Source organism: Lacerta agilis, chromosome 1 (assembly GCF_009819535.1).
Source record: "Lacerta agilis isolate rLacAgi1 chromosome 1, rLacAgi1.pri, whole genome shotgun sequence".
Classification (NCBI taxonomy): Eukaryota; Metazoa; Chordata; class Lepidosauria; order Squamata; family Lacertidae; genus Lacerta; species Lacerta agilis.
In genome coordinates this window covers 71,520,388-71,541,156 of record NC_046312.1, presented here as the reverse complement: position 1 = coordinate 71,541,156, position 20,769 = coordinate 71,520,388, and the positions used below count along the sequence as shown (strand labels likewise).

Below are 20,769 nucleotides of genomic sequence, written 5' to 3'. Positions count from 1 at the left end.
GGGGGAACGGGTTATGCTCCTGCAGAAGAAAATTCTCCAATCCAGAGCCAGTACCTCTTCAATGTATCAGAGGGTTGTTGATTTTTTGTTTCGTTTAGTTTTTTGCTGTTGTTCATAAAATAAGTGATCTTCTAAAGCAGGGATGGCTGATCTGCAGATTGAATGTGCCCCCCCCCCCAGCTTTAAGCCATTTCTTCTCTAATCATCTTCCTTCCCACCTAAGAACATTGCCCCGTCACTCTACTGCCATTCTGGTTTTATGGTCATGAGAAGCTTGTTTGTCTATTCAAAGCATGTGTTTTAATGTGTTTGCCAGCGTTTAGTTTTTATGAGCAGCCCCTTCGGACTTGAAAGAGGTTCGCCGTTTCCTAAAGGAAGGAAATGTGGGCAAATTATGTCGATCAAGATCTAGCACTGCCACACTTATTATGTACACATGCTGAGGAAACAACTTGGCTTCAGTGGTGGGTGATTTGTTCATGACTGGGAACCACATCAGAAATATGAACTGGAGAGCTGCCAGTTATTTCCATACATGGTTACATGCAATTATAACATAATTTTCATATCATTTCCCCAGCCCTGGCGAATGCCAAAGGAGAGGTGACAAACACTTTATTCTACTATTTCTTTTTTTATGATGAAGCTATTATTTGGGGGAAGCACCATAGTTCAGTGGTTTAACTCCTGCTTTGAAGACCGAAAGTCCTAAGTTCAATGTCTGGCACCTCCTGCCTAAAATTCCAGAGAGCTGCTGCCAGTCAGTGCAGACAATGCTGGGCTAGATGAACCAATGGTCTGATTCAATACAAGGCAGCTTCCTATGTTCTGTGTTCCTATTGGACACAAATAGGGTGAGGCAGCAGGAACTCGAGACAACCACTGAAATCTCATATATGTGTGCAGGGGCACCATCTCTAGGGGGCCCGACGCAACTTCTGGTACCTCGCGTAGCACCGGAAGTCACGTCCGAGGCCTTGCGAGACCTCAGAGATGCTGTCCGAGGCCTTGCAAGACCTCGGAACCTGACTTCTGGTGCCACTGGTTCTGAGGCCACGGGGCACGTGACATCATGATGTCATGTTGCAACGTGATGTCATGATGTTATGTCACATATGCTGGGCACCCATAACCTGGGGCCTAAGTCAGGGTGTGTGTATGTGACATGGCGTTACATCTTCCAGAAATAGTTCTGCAACTATCAGAGCTGGAAACTTAAAATAAAAAATAGAAGCTGAGATTCCTTGTGTCAGAGAATTGCACAAACTTCACATGTGTGGGGAGAAGTCTGTGCTGCCTATGCATAATGACTGTAGCAGCCAGTGGGGCTGCACTGTTCTGAGTTTCCAATGCCCTATGTCGCCTATTTTGAACCTAGCAGTTCGAAAGCACGTCAAAGGGCAAGTAGATAAATAGGTACCGCTCTGGCGGGAAGGTAAACAGCGTTTCCGTGCACTGCTCTGGTTCGCCAGAAGCGGCTTAGTCATGCTGGCCACATGACCCGGAAGCTGTACGCTGGCTCCCTCAGCCAATAAAGTGAGATGAACACCGCAACCCCAGAGTCGTCCGCGACTGGACCTAATGGTCAGGGGTCCCTTTACCTTTACCTTTACCTTTCTGTCGCCTGTTACTGAGATGGTGGGGGGAGGGCAGTGGGGAGCTCAGCATGGCATAGGCACAGCAGCAGAGCCAATCCAACCCTTCTGACATTGCATCTGTGAGGGATCCTATTCCCTCCCCTGTAGATACTTCCCCAACCGTGACTCTCCCTAAGTTTCACTGACAACTAGGATGAATCCTTCAGTGTTTATATGGGAGTTGTCTCTGGGGTACCTCAGTGCTTTACGTTTGAAAACCTCTTGCCACCTATGGCATCTCCCTCCCAGGGTTCCCACCTACTGCAGTTTGCCTTCACTTTAGGCAACTACGTGGCACACTTGGCTTCACTGTCCAGCCCTCTGTATGACAGGAGAATAAGCAAACGGTTTCCTCTTCCACAGGAAAGCTTTGTTCTCTCCTCTTAGTCAAACCTCTTAAGGTACTGATACACTGCCACAGTCAGCGAACGTTTAAGCACTTTTAACTTTATTAGGTAACTTGAAAACATGGATGTCTTGAGTTATTACTGGTACAAATCTTCTTCTCATGTAATTCAGCTCAGTTATAATCTTTCCTGCATCCCGTTAGCAATGGTAATGACCTTTCCTCCCATTCCCCAAAGCCTAACCTCGCAGTTTCTCTTTCTAAACCTCCACACCCAACTGCCAAACCCCCAACTGCCTTTTAACGGTTGTTCCCCCTCCTTTTAGAATGCCAACTAGCTCCGCCTCCCAGGGAACACCTACCTAACATGGGAGTGATAGGTTAACCCATGATGAACCAGGCCTTATTCCGCCACAGCATCCATAGAGTGCCCAACTCCCTGCTGCTCCCTCTTGGCATCTTGCAGCGATGCACAGTGTGGGGCAGGCAGAAAAGCAATGCAACCCTATCTGCACAGCCCTGCCAGTCTCTACTGCTTAGTGTGGGAAACTCTTCTGCATCCGTGTACATTCTTAAGTGTGTAACTCATCTGCATTCATGTACATAAGAATATCCAGCAAAAGTACTGGACTAGCTTGCAACACAGAGTTAATCATATGTCACTCACTTTCCTGGACTCCTCCCAGTTCTAATTAAATGACAGTAAATGCAAAATCTAGTCCATAGGCCAGGGTGTCAGCCAGGATTTGGATAATAAATGTACAACACCCCAACTAGGAGGAGGCTAAGGTTTCTATTATTTCTCTCTCTCAGTTCCTGAGAACATAAGAGCCTGCTGGATCAGGCCAAAGGAGACCTAGTCCAGCGTCCTGTTCTCAAAGTGGCTTGACAGATGCTCTGGGGAAGTTCACAAGAAGAACCTGAGCACAACAGCTCTCTCCTCACCTGCCGTTCCCAGTGATGGGTGTTCAGCAGTGCACTGTCTCAAACTGTAGATGTAGAACATAGTCATCATAGCTAGTAGCCACTGCTAGCCTTATCCTCCATGAAGGATTCATACAGCTGCACAATCTTAGAAAAATAGGAAATTCCCTTATCCCATGTCAGACTGTTGAGCCACCTAGTTTGGTGTTGTTGACACTGGGTGTCAGACAAGAAGCTGTGGCTAGAAGTACCAGGGATTAAACCTGTGGCCTCCTGCATACAAAGAGCATGCTCTACACCTGAGCTCAATGTGTTCTTTTTTCTTTTCTTTTTAAAACTTTATTCTTATGGAAGTACTTAAACAATCCCCATATAACACACACACACACACCCCAAAAATTCCATGCATATACAATGTAAATTATTAAGTCAAACATTAAGCAGGTTTGTACAGTAGTGTAGAGTTGATTATATCTGTGAAGCATCTTCTATTCTCTGCCTTAACGGATTGTCCCAGAGTGAGCTGTGAGTAGCTGGTGACAACAGGACAATCGTCGTCCTTCCCAGGGTACTGAATAAACATTACCGTACAGTTTCAAAATCATCTTTGGTCTTTGAGTTCCTTAGTGCTCCAAGTTGTTTCATTACTTTCTCCACAAGAGCTATGTCCCATAGTCACATCATGCCTCCAGAGTTAATTTAGTAGCTGTTTTCCAGAATTGTGTCAATATATTTCTAGCTGCTGCAGACATGAAGAAGATTAGTGGGTCCTGAAATGGTAAATTCTTATGGTCATGTGTAAATAGAGTTGATAAAGCTAGCCTCAGATCAGGGTGTATCACCTGTTCTGTAATAGAAGAAACTTCTTCAAATACCTTCTTGATTGCACAGCTTTTTGCATTGGCCTAGACCAGGGGTCCCCAACCTGTGGCCCATGGGCTGGAAGTGGCCCATGGAGGCCGTTTAACCGGCCCATGAGCCACCCCTGATCCGAGCCGCCCGCTCTTGGCCTTTTTAGTGGACCAACATTTTATTTTCATTTCTTTTATTTGGATAACCTTTCTATCTTTGTTCTCATCCATGAGTGTTTTCTCTCCCCCCCCCCTTCTTTTTCATACAATATTTGGCAAGGCTTCTGGGGCTTGATCATCAGGTGAAAAACGATGAAGGGGTGCGAGGAGACAAGATCTAGGGCCATGAATAAGATTAAAGAAGTACAATAAGAGGCTTGTGGAGCACATTGTTTTCCTTTAAAAGGATAATTCTTAAAAGTGCTCTGACTTGAAGCTGACATTCAGAATATGGAACATGACCAAAGTTGGAATTGCTCAAGGCATACCAATAAATGACAGTGGCGTAGGCAGTCTCATGGAAGGAATCCAGAAGCAGAATCTAATAAGGAAAATGTTCAGCCATCATGATGTGTAATTATTTGGAGCTGTGCCAGTATAGATCCAGGAGGAAGCTCCCTACACCAAAAGAAGAATAGGTAATAAAATGGGGTTAAAGTCCCCCCCCTCTGCCTCCCAAGAGACCTTGGTTTTACAGAAATGGATTAGTCATATGATGTACAGTGTATTTAAAAGGCATCTTCCAGATCAATGACTAGAAGTCTACTTAGGGTCCAGCTAGACATGACACTGTATTTGCCTTTTATGTGCATGTTTTTAAAGCTGCAGATAGAATCAGCAGGAAGAGAGAATTTAACCCTGCTGTGACCCAGAGGAAAAACCCTCCCCTACAGGTGCAGTTTGAATTGGGGGAAATTCCATATTGGCAACCACTTAGGAGGGAAAAAATTCTTCTGGAGTTCAGCAGGGGTGGGGAATGGATTACTTTTCCCCTCCACATCTACAATCCTGAGAATTTTCACACACACCCCTCAGAAAAAAAGCTGATTCTATTTGCATTTTTCTTTTGAAAAATAATTCCATGCTGGGAATCTTCCTGCACAATCACCTTTATGTGCTGTAAATAGTATTGGTGTCTGAAGTTTTTTTTGTTTGTTTGTTTTGTTTTTTTTGCTTATGATGCATGGATATTGAGGGTATTTCTACAGTATGTACTTGCGTGGGATTTATGCAGGTCTGGCATCATTGCACAGCATCCTCAGGCAATGCCTGCTGTGGCTCCCTTTACAGACACACCAGCACTCAGCAACTAAGCAGACACCATTTTATTTTCTCACAATGTTCCCAATATAGCATCACTCTGGAGCATGGTGGAGAATTAAAATGTGGATTGGAAGAGTCTACATTGCAGATGAGCCCACTGAAGGACGCTGGCACAGGAGGGGTCCCACTGTAGAGCTTTTTGCTCCCAAACGCTGTCTCTGGCCCTGATTTCCCCAAGGGAAACTGTGAATTGTAGTTTGATGAGTATGCTGTGCATTCTTCATCTGATACTGCCTGATGCAGGAGTCTACTAATGTGGTGCCCTTGAGGACCAACGTGCACACCAGTATTTTCTATAGCATCCAAAAAAGGTCTCATTAGATATCCTCTCAAAATTCAGCAATGTATTTGAGACTGTTTGCTCTTGGTCATATCCTGTTTGCACTAGCTCAGGCTCTCCTACATTGAATACCCCCCCCCCTTAAACATTTCCCGGGATGCCGAGAGTAGACACCCATGCTTCCTTCTGTTTTGAACAGAGAAGAGGTACAAAGACCTTCTCACTGTGAGTGGGCATGATGGTGGCTCTGATGTAGATGCCTTTTCCCCATTGGTGGCTTCCTGTCTCTTTGTGGCCCTGCATCTTTTTCTGCTCTTTCAGATGCAGCAGCCATTTCATATGTTGTGCTCTCACAGCAACAGTTTTGTGTTATGCCACATCCCCATGACAGCCATTTTGTGACTGGCATCAAGGGCGTTTCCTAAAAATTCTGGCCCCACAAAAAGTTGGCGACCCTAGTATTCCTATGGAAAAGAGATGTCTCTTAAGCCAGTACAAGGGCTTAGCCACACTTACCTGCTCTTTAGCACTCAATTGGAACAAATGTCAATTTGGGTTTTCCGCTGATTGACATTTGCTCTGATTCAACTTTAAAGAGCAGGTTTTTGTGAGGAAACTCCAGGTCAAAAAGGGGGCGATCAGATACAGCTTTAAAGTGTGGCTCATGCCTGGAAAGAGCAGAGGAAAGGTAAAGTGTGGATAAGCTTTAAGATTGCAATATAAGTACCAGTATAAGTAGATACACCCTAAATTTTCTGAGTACAGAGATTTGTTATTTATTTGTTACATGTATGCAATGCCTTTCCATTAAAAAAAAATGTCCAAGGCATTTCCCATGGCAATATTTCTGTACCTAAGAGAAATTCAAGAGTTTTCCAATACAGTATAGCACTCATTCATTGCTGTTTTGACTGCATTTCCCCATACCAAAATTATTATTAATTTTTTTAAAAAAATAATATCATTTTTTCAAAACTGTATGCTCTCCTATGACATTGCATCAGTACAGGAGTGATCATTAGCTGCATTTGAATAAGAGCACAACCTACAGTGCTCCACGGTTTCAACTTCTTTGGAGACCATGAGCTCCCCTTCCCCTGTGCTGAAAGGAATATCTATCCAGCCTTTGTAAAAAGAAAGGGGACAAAAATAATCACGACTATTCCTACCCTCCCTATCCCAGCACCTGGGTGCAATTTGAGCCTTTGGGAAAGCTAAAGCCTCTAAAACCTCAGACGGTGCTAAGCTTTTATTTTGAATCCACAACTGGATGAAATGAAAACTGATATTTGGCCCAGAGGCTTAATTAAATATGAGCCAATCGTATGTTTTCTTGCCATGGTGCTCTGGCTTCCAGCAAAACATCTGGAGGGGAAAAGCTATTACTGGATGGATCAGAGAGGAAGGAAGGTGCAGTGTGTGCACTCTCATTAAGTCTCTCTGCTTTTTCATCTGAACATCAAACTTAATTCCAAGTTGAAGGAGCAAACCCATCAAGCACTGTGGCTGCTGTGTGACCTCCATGCACTCATTAAAAAAAAAGTCTATGCTTTTTCTTTCCAGGCAAAGCCTATCCAAAGCAGCTTACAATGGTTGGGGGGTGGGGGAATTGTAATGGTGGAAAATCAATATGATATAAAAAAGAATAAAGCCCAGTCAGATTCTCTGTAACATAATCCACTCCAGCCTTGATCCAGCAAATTCCCCAAGAGAAGACCAATTGAAATGAATAGGTCTTTAATACTTTCTAAAAACCCTCAAGTGTAAACACCAGCTACAAATCTACTGGGAGGGAGTTCAAAAGTCGTGGGAGCACCATGACGAAGACCCTCTCTCTGATGGCCACCCACCTCACAGACCCAAGGGGTGGACACAAGAGGAAGGCTTCCCACTGAGACCTCGTTGTGTGGGCAGGATGGCACAGGTGCAGGTGGTCCAATAGGCCAGGTCCAATGGTTGAAACTACTTTGTCCTAGAAATGCACTGGAAGCCAGTGTAGCTGTATAATAGAAGTGTTGTTGGAGCTCAGCGAGCTTTTTACCCTGAAGTTTTTATTTGCAAGCATGTAGACCATCTGGGTCATAGCCCTTGCAGGCATGTGGAGCTGTGTAGAGTTGGCGTAGCCATTTCATAGATGTTACCTGAGCAATTGTATCATCAACTGGCCATTGAAGCTGAAACTAGTGCCTTGTGTTACAGGATAAGGAGGTTTCAGAAGCTGGTTAGTGTTTCCTTAAGGCAAAGAGGCCCCACACCTCAAGGTTTCTGACATGGGTGCCATTTCCCCCTTAATCCTAGGCGCTTTGAGGCCACTGCTGATCACTCTTGAAGAGTGCAAGAAATGTGTTCAGCAGAAGCTCAGTCACATGTTATTGGGACTTGGAATATTCCAGGGGAGAGCCATGACATAGAAATCCGTTCCCAGGAAAAGCACTGGTAAGCTTGAGCTTAAACTAGGCGTGTAAACTGTTGTGGTGGCTGTTTCAGTTTCTTACCAGCCCTTCTCCCTAAGGTCCCTAGGAAAGTTGCAGCAATTCGAAAATGCAATATTAAAAATAGTTTCCAGTTACAGTCACAAGAATAGAGAGGGTCTTGAAAATATATATCTCAGGTGTCTAAGGCCAGGGCAAAGAAGCGCATCTTCAGCACATGACAGAAACTACATAATGGAAGTGCCAGGCTGTGTGGAGGGAATTCTGCAGCTTAGGGGCTGCCACAGAGAATGCCTTCTCCTGTGCTGCCGCATCTGCCACCCGCCAACCTCTGAGGGAAGTGAAGGTGTCAACAGCGGATAGAGAAAGCAATTTGCTATTTGGCACCCAGTTAAAAAATCATCACAGGGCAGCTATAGATGTGTGAACATAGGAAGCTGTCATATACCAAGCCATTTAGCTTGGTGTGGTCATCACAGGCTAGCAGTGGCTCTCTAAGATTTCAGGCAGGCCTCTCTTCCAGCCCTACCTAGATGGTCTAGCACTGGACTATGGTCCCTTCCCTTAGGGCAGAGCCAATCATCCATAATGTCCAGCCATTGGGGAAAGTTTGCTCTTCTGCATTTTCATTTAGACATGTAGTCATGGTAGTGTCCACCTTATTGAGTGTCCCTAATGCTACCAGCTATCCCATGGTGAGTTTATGACCCCAAAGGGCAAACGCTTGTTCTTTGCTGCCTCAGAGAGCAAGAATAGAACTAATGGGCTTGAGGTAACAGGAGGGTAGATGTCGGTTGAGTATCAGGAGAATATTCTTCTTAACTGCATGAGCAATTCAGCAACAGCAACAGCTACCTGGGCTCTTCCTCGCTGGAGTCTTCAAGCAGAGACTGGACAGACATCTATTGAGAACACTCTAGTGCTGGATCTCCTACACTGAGCAGGGGCTTCACATATAAGGACCCCTCCAGTGGTTCTGAAGAGTCAGCTCTAAGTTCTTGTGACAAAAGCACCCCACCATTTGTCAGCTAACAGCACGGTGGATGTGAATATGAACTGGCAATCTGTTTTCTAGTGGTAGGATATCGACATCCTAAAACTCATCGGTGAAATCAGAGCGAACAGCTGTGTTTGTTCTTTGCATGATCTTGCTAGGGCAGGGTTTTGATCTGGCTAGGACAAGAAACTTTGCTGTATACACACACGTGTGTGTGCATGTCAACACCCTTCAGATTATTTTTAGTCTCGTAACACTAAAAAAAGTGCTATTTGTAAAGCCATTTGTTAATGGTTGTCCTTGGTTGTAGCAATCTGCTCTTGTATGTCATGAAAGAGATCTCTTGTCAAGCTGTTCTTTGAGTGGAGGTTGGTCTAGAAAGGCAAATGGGGCACTGCCCCACAAACTTCAGTCTATGCTTAACCTACCTATCTTCTTGCTTACAAGCATTCTAAAGAGTCAGCTCTAAGTTCTTGTGACAAAAGCACCCTGCCATTTGTCAGCTAACAGCACGGTGGGGGCAGGGGAGGTAACCCTGACTGTCAGCTTCCTCTTCCTTAATTTCAGGCCCCATCTGTACTATACATTTAAAAGATTATCATACCACTTTAAACAGCCACTGCTTCCCGCAAAGAATCCTGGGAGGTGTAGTTTGTTAAGGGTGCTGAGAGTTGTTAGGAGTCCTCTGTTCCCCTCACAGAGCTACAGTTCTCAGTCAATCCTTCTTTTCGGGGGAACTCTGGGAATTGAACCCCTGTCAGCAGAAGAGGGATCTCCAAGCAACTCTCAGCAACCTTAACAAAATACACTTCACATGATTCACTGGGGGAAGGCTTCACTGTTTAAAGTGGTATGGCAGTGCTGTAAATGTATAACATAGGCTGGAGACAAAACGAGAAGTAGTTGGCTCTGCCCAGGGGTGCCAACTTGAATAAAATAGGGGGGGCAGGTAAGTCCCACCTGGATAATCAATCACATGATGCAGTGCGCACACACCATTTGAATGGCAATGCCCATCAACTTTTGAGGAGTGCCCCCTGAAATATTTCATTGGGAAGGCGAAGACCCCTTGGCCCTGGCTCCTGTGGCTCTGCCTGTCATTGGCTCTGATTCTATGTACCATTGGCCTCTCTTCTGTCTACCCTACCAATCCCAGTGGGCCACAACTGCCACTGGGTTCTTTACAGACAGATTCGAAACCAGATGGATGATCTTGCTTGCCATACTTGGTCACTGAGTTTTTACAGAGCAATGATGACTGCTTGTACCCTGAGAGGGTTAAGGGCCTAAGAGCTAGAGCCCAACCTTCTGGTTCCCTAGCTGTGCAGCAGTTCAGGATTTCAGACAGGATTCTGCCGATGTTTTTAAATACTAGTAGAAGGAACTGAAGCTGAAAGCTGATTACTTCAGTTCTGGCCTTTGAGTCCCGTATTCATCAGAAATCTCTCCAACATACAGGCTATTGCATGCCTTTTGAGTTTCTATGAATATCTTTTATGGTGTGTGTGTGAGAGAGAGAGAGAGAGAGAGAGAGAGACCTGATAGAATATTATGTATTAATAATTGTATCGAAGGCACCTCCCAAGGCTGACTTCCATCCGAAAAGGAGATTAAATTTTATCTCCACTGTGTATTTTTCTCCTTTCAGATCTGAAAAGATCAGCTGGAAATGTGGCACGGTAGCCATTCTTAATGGCACATGAAGAGAAGAAAGACAGATTTTACTGTTTGGCCATATTTGCTGGGAGTTTCCAATTAAATATTTCCACTGCAGGTTCAGAGGCTTATCTGTCTTTGAAAGAGGACAAAGACAGAGTTGTTTCACCTGCAGCTTGTGTACATAGCCATGGGCGGCTCTTGTTATGTCACTTGCAAACTATTTCCTTCCTCTTTTGTGTATTGATGACAGGGCAGATTCCTGTTAAGGTAAACTGAGCCTTCTGTTCACACACTACTTCAAAGGAGGTTATGTTTCAAAGGCAAGCACAATGGGTCCGGATGCGGTGGGGGAGAAGAGGTCCAGGCAGCCCCCTGTGTGCTGTGTGGGACAGAAACACTTATCAATATGGAAGACTGAAAAGTGGAGGCAAGCTGGATGCCTAAACCAAAGATCCTTCAAACATGTCTGCACAAATTCACAGTAAGGGAAGCAAAGCTGAGCTGACGTCTAATGCAAATAGGCATATAAAAGCTGCCTTAAACCACTGCTGCATCTAGCTCAGTCTGCACCTAGGATGGGGGACCTGTGACCCTTCAGAATCCATCAGTCCCAGCCAGCAATGGCCAGTGGTCAGGAATCAGGGAACAAAGGGAGCTGTGGTCCTGCAATATCTGGGGAGCCAGAAGTTCCCCATCTTGCTCTACATAGTTGGGCTGCAGCAGTTCCGGATTTCAGACAGGAGCTTCTCCCAGCCCTAGCTGGCGATATTGGGGGTTGAGCCTGGGAACATTTGCATGCAATGCGTCTGCTCTGTTGCAGAGTCACTCTGGGCACTTCCCTGTGGAGTTCTTTCTGTATCTCCCTGTAGCCACTGTGCCCATCCTGAAACTCTTGTGGGCATAGGCAAAGCTGCAGGAAGGGATTTGCCTGGAAAGCAGGTGGATTTCACTAACAAAGCGAATGTTGCACTTCACCAGTTTCAGCTGAGTGTCAAGAAGTCATATATGCTACTGATCTTCATTTGGTGGGTTGGGACCCCACAAGCTGTGCTTTGGGGCAGTCTAGGTTTGAGCGCAGCAGAGGTGCCAACACCCGTTTCTTTTGGCAAAAAGCAAAAAAGTCGGCAAAAGAGGGTTAAGCTAGGGTTGCCATATTTCAGTGAAAATTCAGACAGAAAAATTATTGAGCTTTTTGGAGGGGGCAAAGCTGTTTTGAGGCTGCCATATGTTTAGAGAATTATGGACGTATGGTATCCATAGTTAAGCAGAAAAGGGGGGTCTGAAGGGAGGAGAAAAAGAATGTAAGGGGGATGCAGATTTATTCCTGTTGCATTCCTGTAGCTTTCGATGTTGTGGTTCTACATCTTTTTTTTTTATTTGATTTGTTGAGTGGCATGCAAATAGATAAATACAAGGAGTAAAATGCTGTATCCAACAAGGTTTTTCTATTCCTGCGAAAACTTCTACTTGTGCAACATGCCTTCTCTCTCTCCTTTACTCACACCCTCCCCACACCTTCTCCAAATTTGCTCCAGAGGATTGGCGAAAACCCTTAAACAGATATAGGGGCCCTGGGAGAAGAGAGAGTGGGAATGTTCCATCATGTAAGTGGACATGCCTGTTCATTGGTACAATCCACCCTAAACAGTGAAAAGTGGGTACCATGTAGCAGGTGAGGTTAATGGCAGCTCTTGCCAGAGCCTGGAAAAGTTGAGAACTATGGGAAAAGATACTGTTTGGGGTACAGTGTTCACACACTACTTAGGTGGCAAAGTACAAGTGTGAGAATGTTTGCATGAACGTCTCCTTCAGAGATTTCTCTGCAAAATTTATTTGGACAGAAATGAGGACAGGGCACAATAATTGAGCATGTATTTCTTTACCAGCCTTCTGCAAACTCGTGCTCTGCAGGTGCCTTGGACTGAGTTGGAATCCAACAACACTAGGAGGGCCACAGGTTGCCCATCCTTAAGGTGTACCATAGGTAGTAGCAACCCCACTACACTGCTTGCAGCCTCCGCTGAACACCCAGAGTCTGCACAATTCTCATACTTCCTCCCTTTGTGGTACAATATTTTTCATTCTTCAGTTTTCTTCTTTTTTTCTCTTCCCACTCAGGAGATCTTTTGTATATTCTCTCATTATTGCTAATATTTACAAATTAGAAACAAAATTAATTACTTCATAAGGTGCCAGTATCTTTTACAATTAACTGGTGAGATCCTGTTTTCAATTAGGCAAGGTCTTTTTGGACGCATCCAGATTTGCTGCAAAATTTTCGCAGCAAGTCTGCAAATGGAAGACCACTCGGCAAGTTTGGAGCAGGAGTTCAGTCCTCTCTCCTGTGTTGAGGGAAACCTACTGAGTTGGTGGTTCTTGTGTCAATCATAAAATTGCCTCCCCATTCTTAGAACAGTTTTTCTGCTGTAAAACAACAACACTAAGGTCCTTTCCCCCTATACTGTATTAAGGTCTAAAAAAAAGTTTGATCAAGTAAATATGCATGATGGTTTCACAAACTGGACAGACAAGCCATCAGAAGCATAGAGGAAGAGCCATTCAGCATTCAGTTCAGAGGATGCATGCATGATATTTAAGTAGGGAAGGCAGGAGGAAACAACTCACCCTAGAGCCACATTACCTGAACCCACTCCTCTGTCAACGCATCAGCATGCAGCCTTTGTTTTTTTTTCTTTTCTGCAAGGTTATTTCTCACCAGTTACATTTCTTTACTACTTTTCCAGAACATTAATCCTCAAAGTGTAATGAACAAGAAGGGGCCATTTGAAACAGGAAATTGAAAGATTACTAACAGAAAACTCCCAACATCATCTCTCAACAGGAAATAGCTAAAGCTCACTAGCAGAAAATCTCAACAGTTGAGTCCCCAGGGAGCCTTTTGGGTTGTATGAGCAGAAGGCAAGTTCTCACAATGAATCTTCCCCTTCTTTTCCTTTCCCCTGCAGCCCCATGTACCCCTGCCCCCTAAATGTCTCTCCAGAGAGTCTGGGGACCCTACCAAACATTGTGGGCTTTGTCATATGAGGCTGCAATGGGTAGAAGGAATAGCTCAAAATAGGGTAGAGGAATCTTGCATCAGTAGAGCATAAATTTCTTCTATCTGAGTTTGGTTAATTCCTCCTGTGTCCCCCTGTGGCCTCATATGATACAGCCCACAATGTTTGGTAGGTCCCCCAGATCCTGGCTTGCACTTGACCATTGGGGTCCCTTCCAACTCTATATTTCTATGATCCTCCGGGGAGACTTTTCAAAGGGTAAAGGGGGACTGGAGAGGAAGGGAATGATCCATTGAGTGAGCTTGCTTTCCATAGAAACATCCGAAGCTGCCTTATTACTGAATCAGACCATTGGTCCATCTAGCTCAGCACTGTCTAAACTTGCTGGCAGCAGCTGTCCAGGGTTTCAGACAGGAGATGTTTGCAGTCTAGTGATACTGGGGGTTGCACCTTGGACCTTCTGGATGTAAAGCAGATGCTACACTATTGAGCTATGGCTCAAGGAATAATAATAATAATAATAATAATAATAATAATAATAATAATAATAATAATAATAATAATATATTGATACCCCAGCCACTCTTGGCAGCTTCCAACAAAATATTAAAAATACATTAAAACATCAGTCATTAAAAACTTCCATAAACAGGGCTGCCTTCACATGTCTTCTAAAAGTCAGGTAGTTGTTTATTTCCTTGACATCTGGCGGGAGGGCGTTCCACAGGGCGGGCGCCACCACCAAGAAGGCCCTCTGCCTGGTTCCCTGTAGCCTCACTTCTCACAGTGAGGGAACTGCCAGAAGGCCCTCGAAGCTGGACTTCAGTGTCCGGGCTGAACGATGGGGGTGGAGACACTCCTTCAGGTATACTGAGCCGAGGCCATTTAGGGCTTTAAAGCTCAGCACCAACACTTTGAATTGTGCTCAGAAACGTACTGCATTTAACCCAAAGATAGGTTCACTGAAGTTTGAAAAGACTCCACTGTTGTCTTCCTCGTACATATCATAGAGGAAAGTCTCGGTAACACAGAATATCTAATCCTCTGTCTTTGAAATGTACCACTGCTGAGTCAGTGACACCGAGCTCATAAAACACCTGGAGCCTGGCGTAACCTCCACCCCTTCATGCAATACCTGGCGGATGAGCAGGTATGATTCATGTGACTTGTCCATTCATTCCAGTGGGAGTTGGCCTTCACAACAGCGCTTTGAGGTCTCTCCTTCTGGTGTGGAAACGTGCAAAATTCTAGTGATGGTTCACTTTTAAGGAGGTGTTTGATAGCATTAAGCTGTGATGCTGCTCATCCACCCTCCATGGAAAGGAGCCGCAAATTACTTGTAATGTGCTAATGATGGCTTGAAGCCTGTGGTTGCATGAGAACCTGCACAGCCTGATTCTGAACGGCCATCATTCTGTATCACCCCATATAATGCCATAGAATTAAAGCTGAAATGGCTGAAGGCCAAAGCTTGGGTGTTAACATGGCAATTATTGTGCAGTCCTCTGTAACACTCTCACCTCTCCTTTTCCCAGTTACTGTCAAGCAATGTGAATAAGAACCTGTAATCTGTTTAAGAGTTCAACACCCAGTTCCCTTTGAGCTGTTGTGAAAATGGGAGTTTGCTCAATCCTTTCAATTAATGAGTTCCTTTTCACACGTGAAGGCTAGACAGGAGGGCGAGGAAGTTCACCATTTGTCTTCCTGAAGAGGAGACTGTCACTGTTTGTGGTCCGTGGTAGATGTGTTGCTACCTAATTTTGGCAAGGATTCTATGGCTTTAACAGAGGCATACCAAGCAGAATTCAATGGGTCAAGTATATTGCTGGTATGAGATACAGCGACGGGAACTGAATTTTATGTGTTCAGTTTGGGTGTATTTATGATTTATTTTACAGTTTTGTAAACTGCTTTTAGCACCATGGATGTTCAAACACCATGGATGTTTAAATGTCTTCACCTGCTGAATCTCTTGCCTGTCAGGCAGTTGTTAAAGGCACAAGGACCCTGCCCAAATAAAAGGTTCTTGGAATTTTCCCACTTTCCTCTTACCATGAGCATTGCTCCAGTCATAAAGGCAGACATGTGTGGCACTGACACTTAAGCACTGACACATTAATAGGTCATTCATTCTTCCCCCACCCCCGTTATAATGTGTCACACATATGCATCATACCTGTGATGCAATTACGGTAAGTGAAATGCAGCAATGGAAACCTTGATTCTTCTCTGGAATAAGTTAGGTCACATAGGGTTGCCATATTTTAAAGCAGGGGCGGAGCGAGGGGGCGGGGGGCGGGCCGCCCCAGGTACCACCCTGGGAGGGTGACACTTGGCCTACCCCCACAACCCGCTCCTCCCTTGGCCTGCCGCCGGCGCCTGCTTTCCTGCTGGTTCGGCGGCGGGGAGGTGAGGGGCGGGAGCAGAGCACTGAAAAACGCCCTTTAAAAAAGGAGAAGGAAAGGAAAGCAGCCTGCTTTCCTTTCCTTCTCCTTGTTTTTTAAGCGCTTTTTCAGCGCTGCCTTGGTGGGGAGGTGAGGGTCAGGCCAGCGAGGAGGGGTGACACCCCTCCCTCTCTGGCCCGCCCCTCACCTCCGCACTGCGGCTCTGCCCAGCCCGCCGTGCCGTGTGCGTCGTGACGTCACGGCGCATGCATCACGGCGCCCCGCCCCCAGGGGGGTGCCTCCACGCACGCCGCCCCGGGTGGCAAAGAGGCTTGCTATGTCCTTGTTTTAAAGAGCACGAAAGAGGACACATTTGCCGGCTTATACTTTTAACTATGGATCTTTAGGACGACTCTCATTTTACATACCCATGTATGAACTCTGGACATGTATGCACTCTGGACTCTGCGCCTGTCACAGATAACTCTTATCAGCAGCTTCAGTTCTGATCTGAGGTCCTATCTGCTTCACAGCCACTTCTCCCCTATCACACTGCCTGAAGCTGATCCACCATAACCATAGCCACCCTGACAGGGCAGTAATTAGGAAATGATGTCCCTGGCCCAGTGCTCCATTTTCCTTATATGCTAGCAGAGCCCCTAGGCTGTTTCCCACATTAACTTTTTTTTGGGGGGGGGGGGCTTGGAGATAATATCTTTGTTAGACAAAGAATGTTTGAAGTGTTTTTGTTTCTGCAATTGTATTGAGCAGATTACCTCGGTGTAGGAAAATTTTCAGTGCATGACATGACCATTTGGTGCACTTTCCTCCTCTTCCTTGCATAGGGGCACAGCCTCAGGCAGTTTGAATTGCTCTTGGGGATACAGTAGTCCTTTCCTGTTCAGTCATTTAAAATGACCTTTCAGCTGTACATGAGCCCTTATTACTGATACTCCTGCAACCCTCCATTTCAGTGCAGTGCAGTCCGGTATCTTGTTGAGTTTATGATTGGTTAAGAAGGGGAATTGGTTTGCTAAAGGTTAATAGATGTACAGCTTGCCTGTAATTATGATACAACTCTGATACAGTTACAGAACATCACTGAGCATTTATTTTGTTGTTGTTCCTGTTCTTCCTTTTGTTTACCAACATCCTTTTTAGCTTCAGTGCCAGACCTACCTGCTCCGGCACCGGGAGTGGCGTACATCCGGGGGCATGGCTGGTGCACATCCCAGGGGGTGTGGCGCACGTTGGGGGGGGTGCAGCAAACGATGAGCTCCCGGGGGCAGGGGCAGCCGCGATGTCACCTCCCCCCCAGATGGCATCCGGGGTGGGCTGCTCCCCCCGCCCCCACCTTCGTCTGCCAGTGAATGCACAGCCCACTAACAATTTATATACACATATATGCATAAAGGTAACCACAGATGGAAGCTAGAGAGAAAACAAATACTGATAACAGTTTACTGAACAAACTGAATAAAAACAATATATAATTTGAGGAGAAAAGAACAGAGAGGTTTTGTCTTTTAGGTTAGGCTTTGATAAAAACAGAGTTAAGTATCCATCTAAAGCAGGCATGTCTAAAGTCTGTATCAGGGACCTAATCCAGCCCGCCGGTCAGTTTCAACCGGCCCCTCAGCAACTTCAATCCTAAAAAAACTTTGGTCGGCCCCCACGGCCCTTCACTTCATCAAATCTGTCCCTTTTTGAAAAAGTTTGGACACCACTGAGAAAAGCTCCCTTAGAACTCCGCAGCCAATCAGGGCATGTTACCCCAGTAAAGATCATACCATTCTAAATAGTTGCTTTAGCAACACCACCACCACCTCCCTTGGGTAGGTGACTAACAGTGGAACTAAAATTAACCCTTTCCGTTACAAACTGAATGATCCCTGCTGTTACACTTCCAACAAAAAAGAAGTATTCAACATCAAGGCATTCAAGGCTAGGCCTGCTGTAGTTTGCTAGTTCCTGGGTTTTGCTGTGGTGGTGGTTGTTTTAAAAGAGGATAATTGGATAAGCCTGGATGTTTTGTACTGGATGAGTGCACAACCTGCAAGGTTTTGTTTTTCATTTCAAAACTAATGAAAACTAATTTGACAAAAATATGAATACTCATGGAATGATGCAGGCAGTCACGAGACCCACCAGTCACAAGTGAAGATTTCCGGGGACCTGTGACACTCGTGCAACTCAGGTCCATGTACCAAGTGCAATAAAGCTCAAGGGGCCACACGAACCAGAAAGTTTCCCATGGCCCCAGCTGCAAGGCTTGATTAAACAAGAACTTCTCCCCTCTGAATTGGCATAGTGTCAATGTGGAACTGAGCTTATTAGAAAGCATGTCTAGGGAACTTGGGAACCATCCCTTAGGGCAGGGTGGGGAAAATATAATTAAACCCCAAACCCTATAATTACTCATATAGTGAAATGGCACACCTAGAGGAAGAACCTCCTAGGAGATCTGTGCATTTAAAAACTATTTTCAGGATTAGGTTGCACTGTCTCATTTCCTCTTTTCCTCTGTTTGCAGTTTGCTCTTCCTTCAAAGTATCACAGGTGGTCTCTATCCAGGCAGTGTTCAGGGCCATACACATTGATCTGCAGCGTAGAGTTGTTCCATGTGCCCACAGACATGCACATGAACTTAAGAAGATCAAGCCTCCAAACTAAGGGCCGTGGGCCGGATGCGGCCCCCGACGAACACCGCCCGCTCTTACCGGCGCGCCATGGGTGGTTGCCCATCTCCAGGTCGACGCGGCGATGGAAATAGCTTTTGCACAAAACGTCATTTCCGGCGCATTTTCAGGTCTGCGGAGGCCCGTGCGCATGCGCACAAGCTATTTCCGGTGCCGCGCCGACCTGGAAGTACACTGGAAAAAGCGAATGGGCGCACATATGGGCGCACGCTCCCCCGCCCTCTGGCCCGCCGCGTGATCGGCGCCAGAGGAACCAGCCCAAGGCCGGGTAAGTTTGGGGACCCCTGGCTCAAGCCAATGACCCAGCTAGTCCAGCAATCTGTTCTGACAGATGACACTCAGAGATACAACGCTGAGTTCCTGGGCCTTCTGTACTTGTGTACAGAAACAAACATTCACTCTGGGCTAGAGGCATCTGAGAACTTGACATTGTCTATGTCTCTGCCCTCTCTTTCCCTAGGTTGTCCAGGGCCTAGTCATTGGGAGACTGAAAAGTCGTTATTCAGAGTGGACTCTGCTCATGTTGTGCGTCCTTGTCTTCTGCGGAGTGGGTGTTGCTATGGTAAGATACCAGACATGCATACATTACCTGATTATGCTGTGCTTTTGAATACTCTACACTTGATGCTGTGCGTTTTTTAAAATGTTTGCAAGTTAAAGGAATCTTTGCTTGGAATGGAGTTTCTCAAATCTTTCCAGAATGTCCTGGATTGGGAGAAAATATAAAAGCCAACAATTTTTATTTTAAAAGTGTAATCAAACTTCTGCTGTTTGCGTTACATTGTCCAGAAGGACAAAAATTACATCTAACTACACTATTTTAATTCAATGTGGTTGATCCTCCAAACCATCATTTGGAAGATGGGAATGTACTGCAGACTCGAGAGCTCCCCTTTCAGATTCCCCCTTCATTTCCAGGTGCAATAGTGGCAGAAAATTATGGTTACCCTCAGTGCCAGGTTTACGTATAAGCTAAACAAGCTATAGCTTAGGGCCCCGCTCTCTTGGGCCCCCTCAAAAAAATTAAAGGAAAAAAAAACCTGGATGTACATTTCCAAAATATAAGATTAAAAACAAATAAAATAAAACCTACGTACAGTTAGAGCTTAATAATTATTTCACTATTAATATACTTCTTCTTAATTGTATTTCAGTTCAACAATTACTTTGATAAAATACATATTTTGTTACGTGCAAATGGCTTTAGATACCTATTAGGTCCATAAATTACCATACAGCATATACCATACAGCATATACACAAAACAGCAACAATTTGTTGTTGACAAAGGACAGCTGGACATATAAAGGGCCCCATTACCTTCAGTAGCTTAGGGCCTCATCAAACCTAAATCTGGCCCTGGTTACCCTGGCAACTATGGTTGCAAACTCTGCTTCAAATCATGGTTTGAATATTATGACTAACCATGTGTTTGAAAACTCATGAGGCCACCACCTTGCTCTGGTCAGTGACTGGATGAGTGGCCACCTGGGAAACAGGCACATGCTTTCTTCAGTTCCATGACTGCAGATGGCGGGCGCGGGCGGCTGTCACCCCTTCCAACCATGCGGTGGCGCTGCCACACGGTCGGAAGGAGTGCCGGCCACTCGCTTGTGCCCGCCATCTTGGGTGGACTGCGCATGTGCAGCCCCCTAGGATGCTGCGCGTGCGTGCCGTGTCGTCATGGCGCGCGTGCGCTAGGGAGCAACGCCCCGTCCCCAGGGGGGGTGCCCCTGCTTTGCTGCCCTGGGCGGCAAAGCGGCTCCCTACGCCCCTGCTCTCTTCTTTTTCAACTGGTTATGCTAATCACAGCGTGTTACCTCTATGGTGGAGCGCCCAAACTGGTTTCTGCCTGCAGCACCTAGGATCTCTACTCTCAACTTGGTTCAGAGATTACAATCATTTTTTTCCACAAGGCTCTTGGACACCTCACTTCCACAGAGGCCTTAAAGTGCCCAGAAATGCCATCTCGTGACAACTATTGATAGGAAAGTACAGCTGCAGCGCTGTTTGCAGGGGGGGGGGGAGCTTTATAATCAAGGAGCTGCCAAGAAAATATCCCATCTCTGGGGGCAGCTTATGTGCTGGATTTCTTCATGAGGAAAAAGAAATCTTGACGCAACTTGGCCAAAGCTTCAGGAATATCCCTGTCTGAACTAAGTGTGCAGTTTATAGATCTGCTGACATAAAAACAATTTTATGAGCTCTGCAGCTCTTTTA

General features: G+C 45.5%; 1 protein-coding gene across 1 annotated transcript in view; it reads left to right on the top strand.

Annotated features, from left to right (window-relative positions):
* The window catches only part of SLC22A18 (solute carrier family 22 member 18), a 72,844-nt gene that overhangs the window by 43,220 nt on the left and 8,855 nt on the right, over window positions 1–20,769 (top strand). Inside the window, exon 9 of the mRNA XM_033154335.1 lies at window positions 19,010–19,111. Coding sequence (XP_033010226.1) covers window positions 19,010–19,111 — 102 coding nt within the window. The remainder of the gene's footprint in view (window positions 1–19,009; window positions 19,112–20,769) is intronic.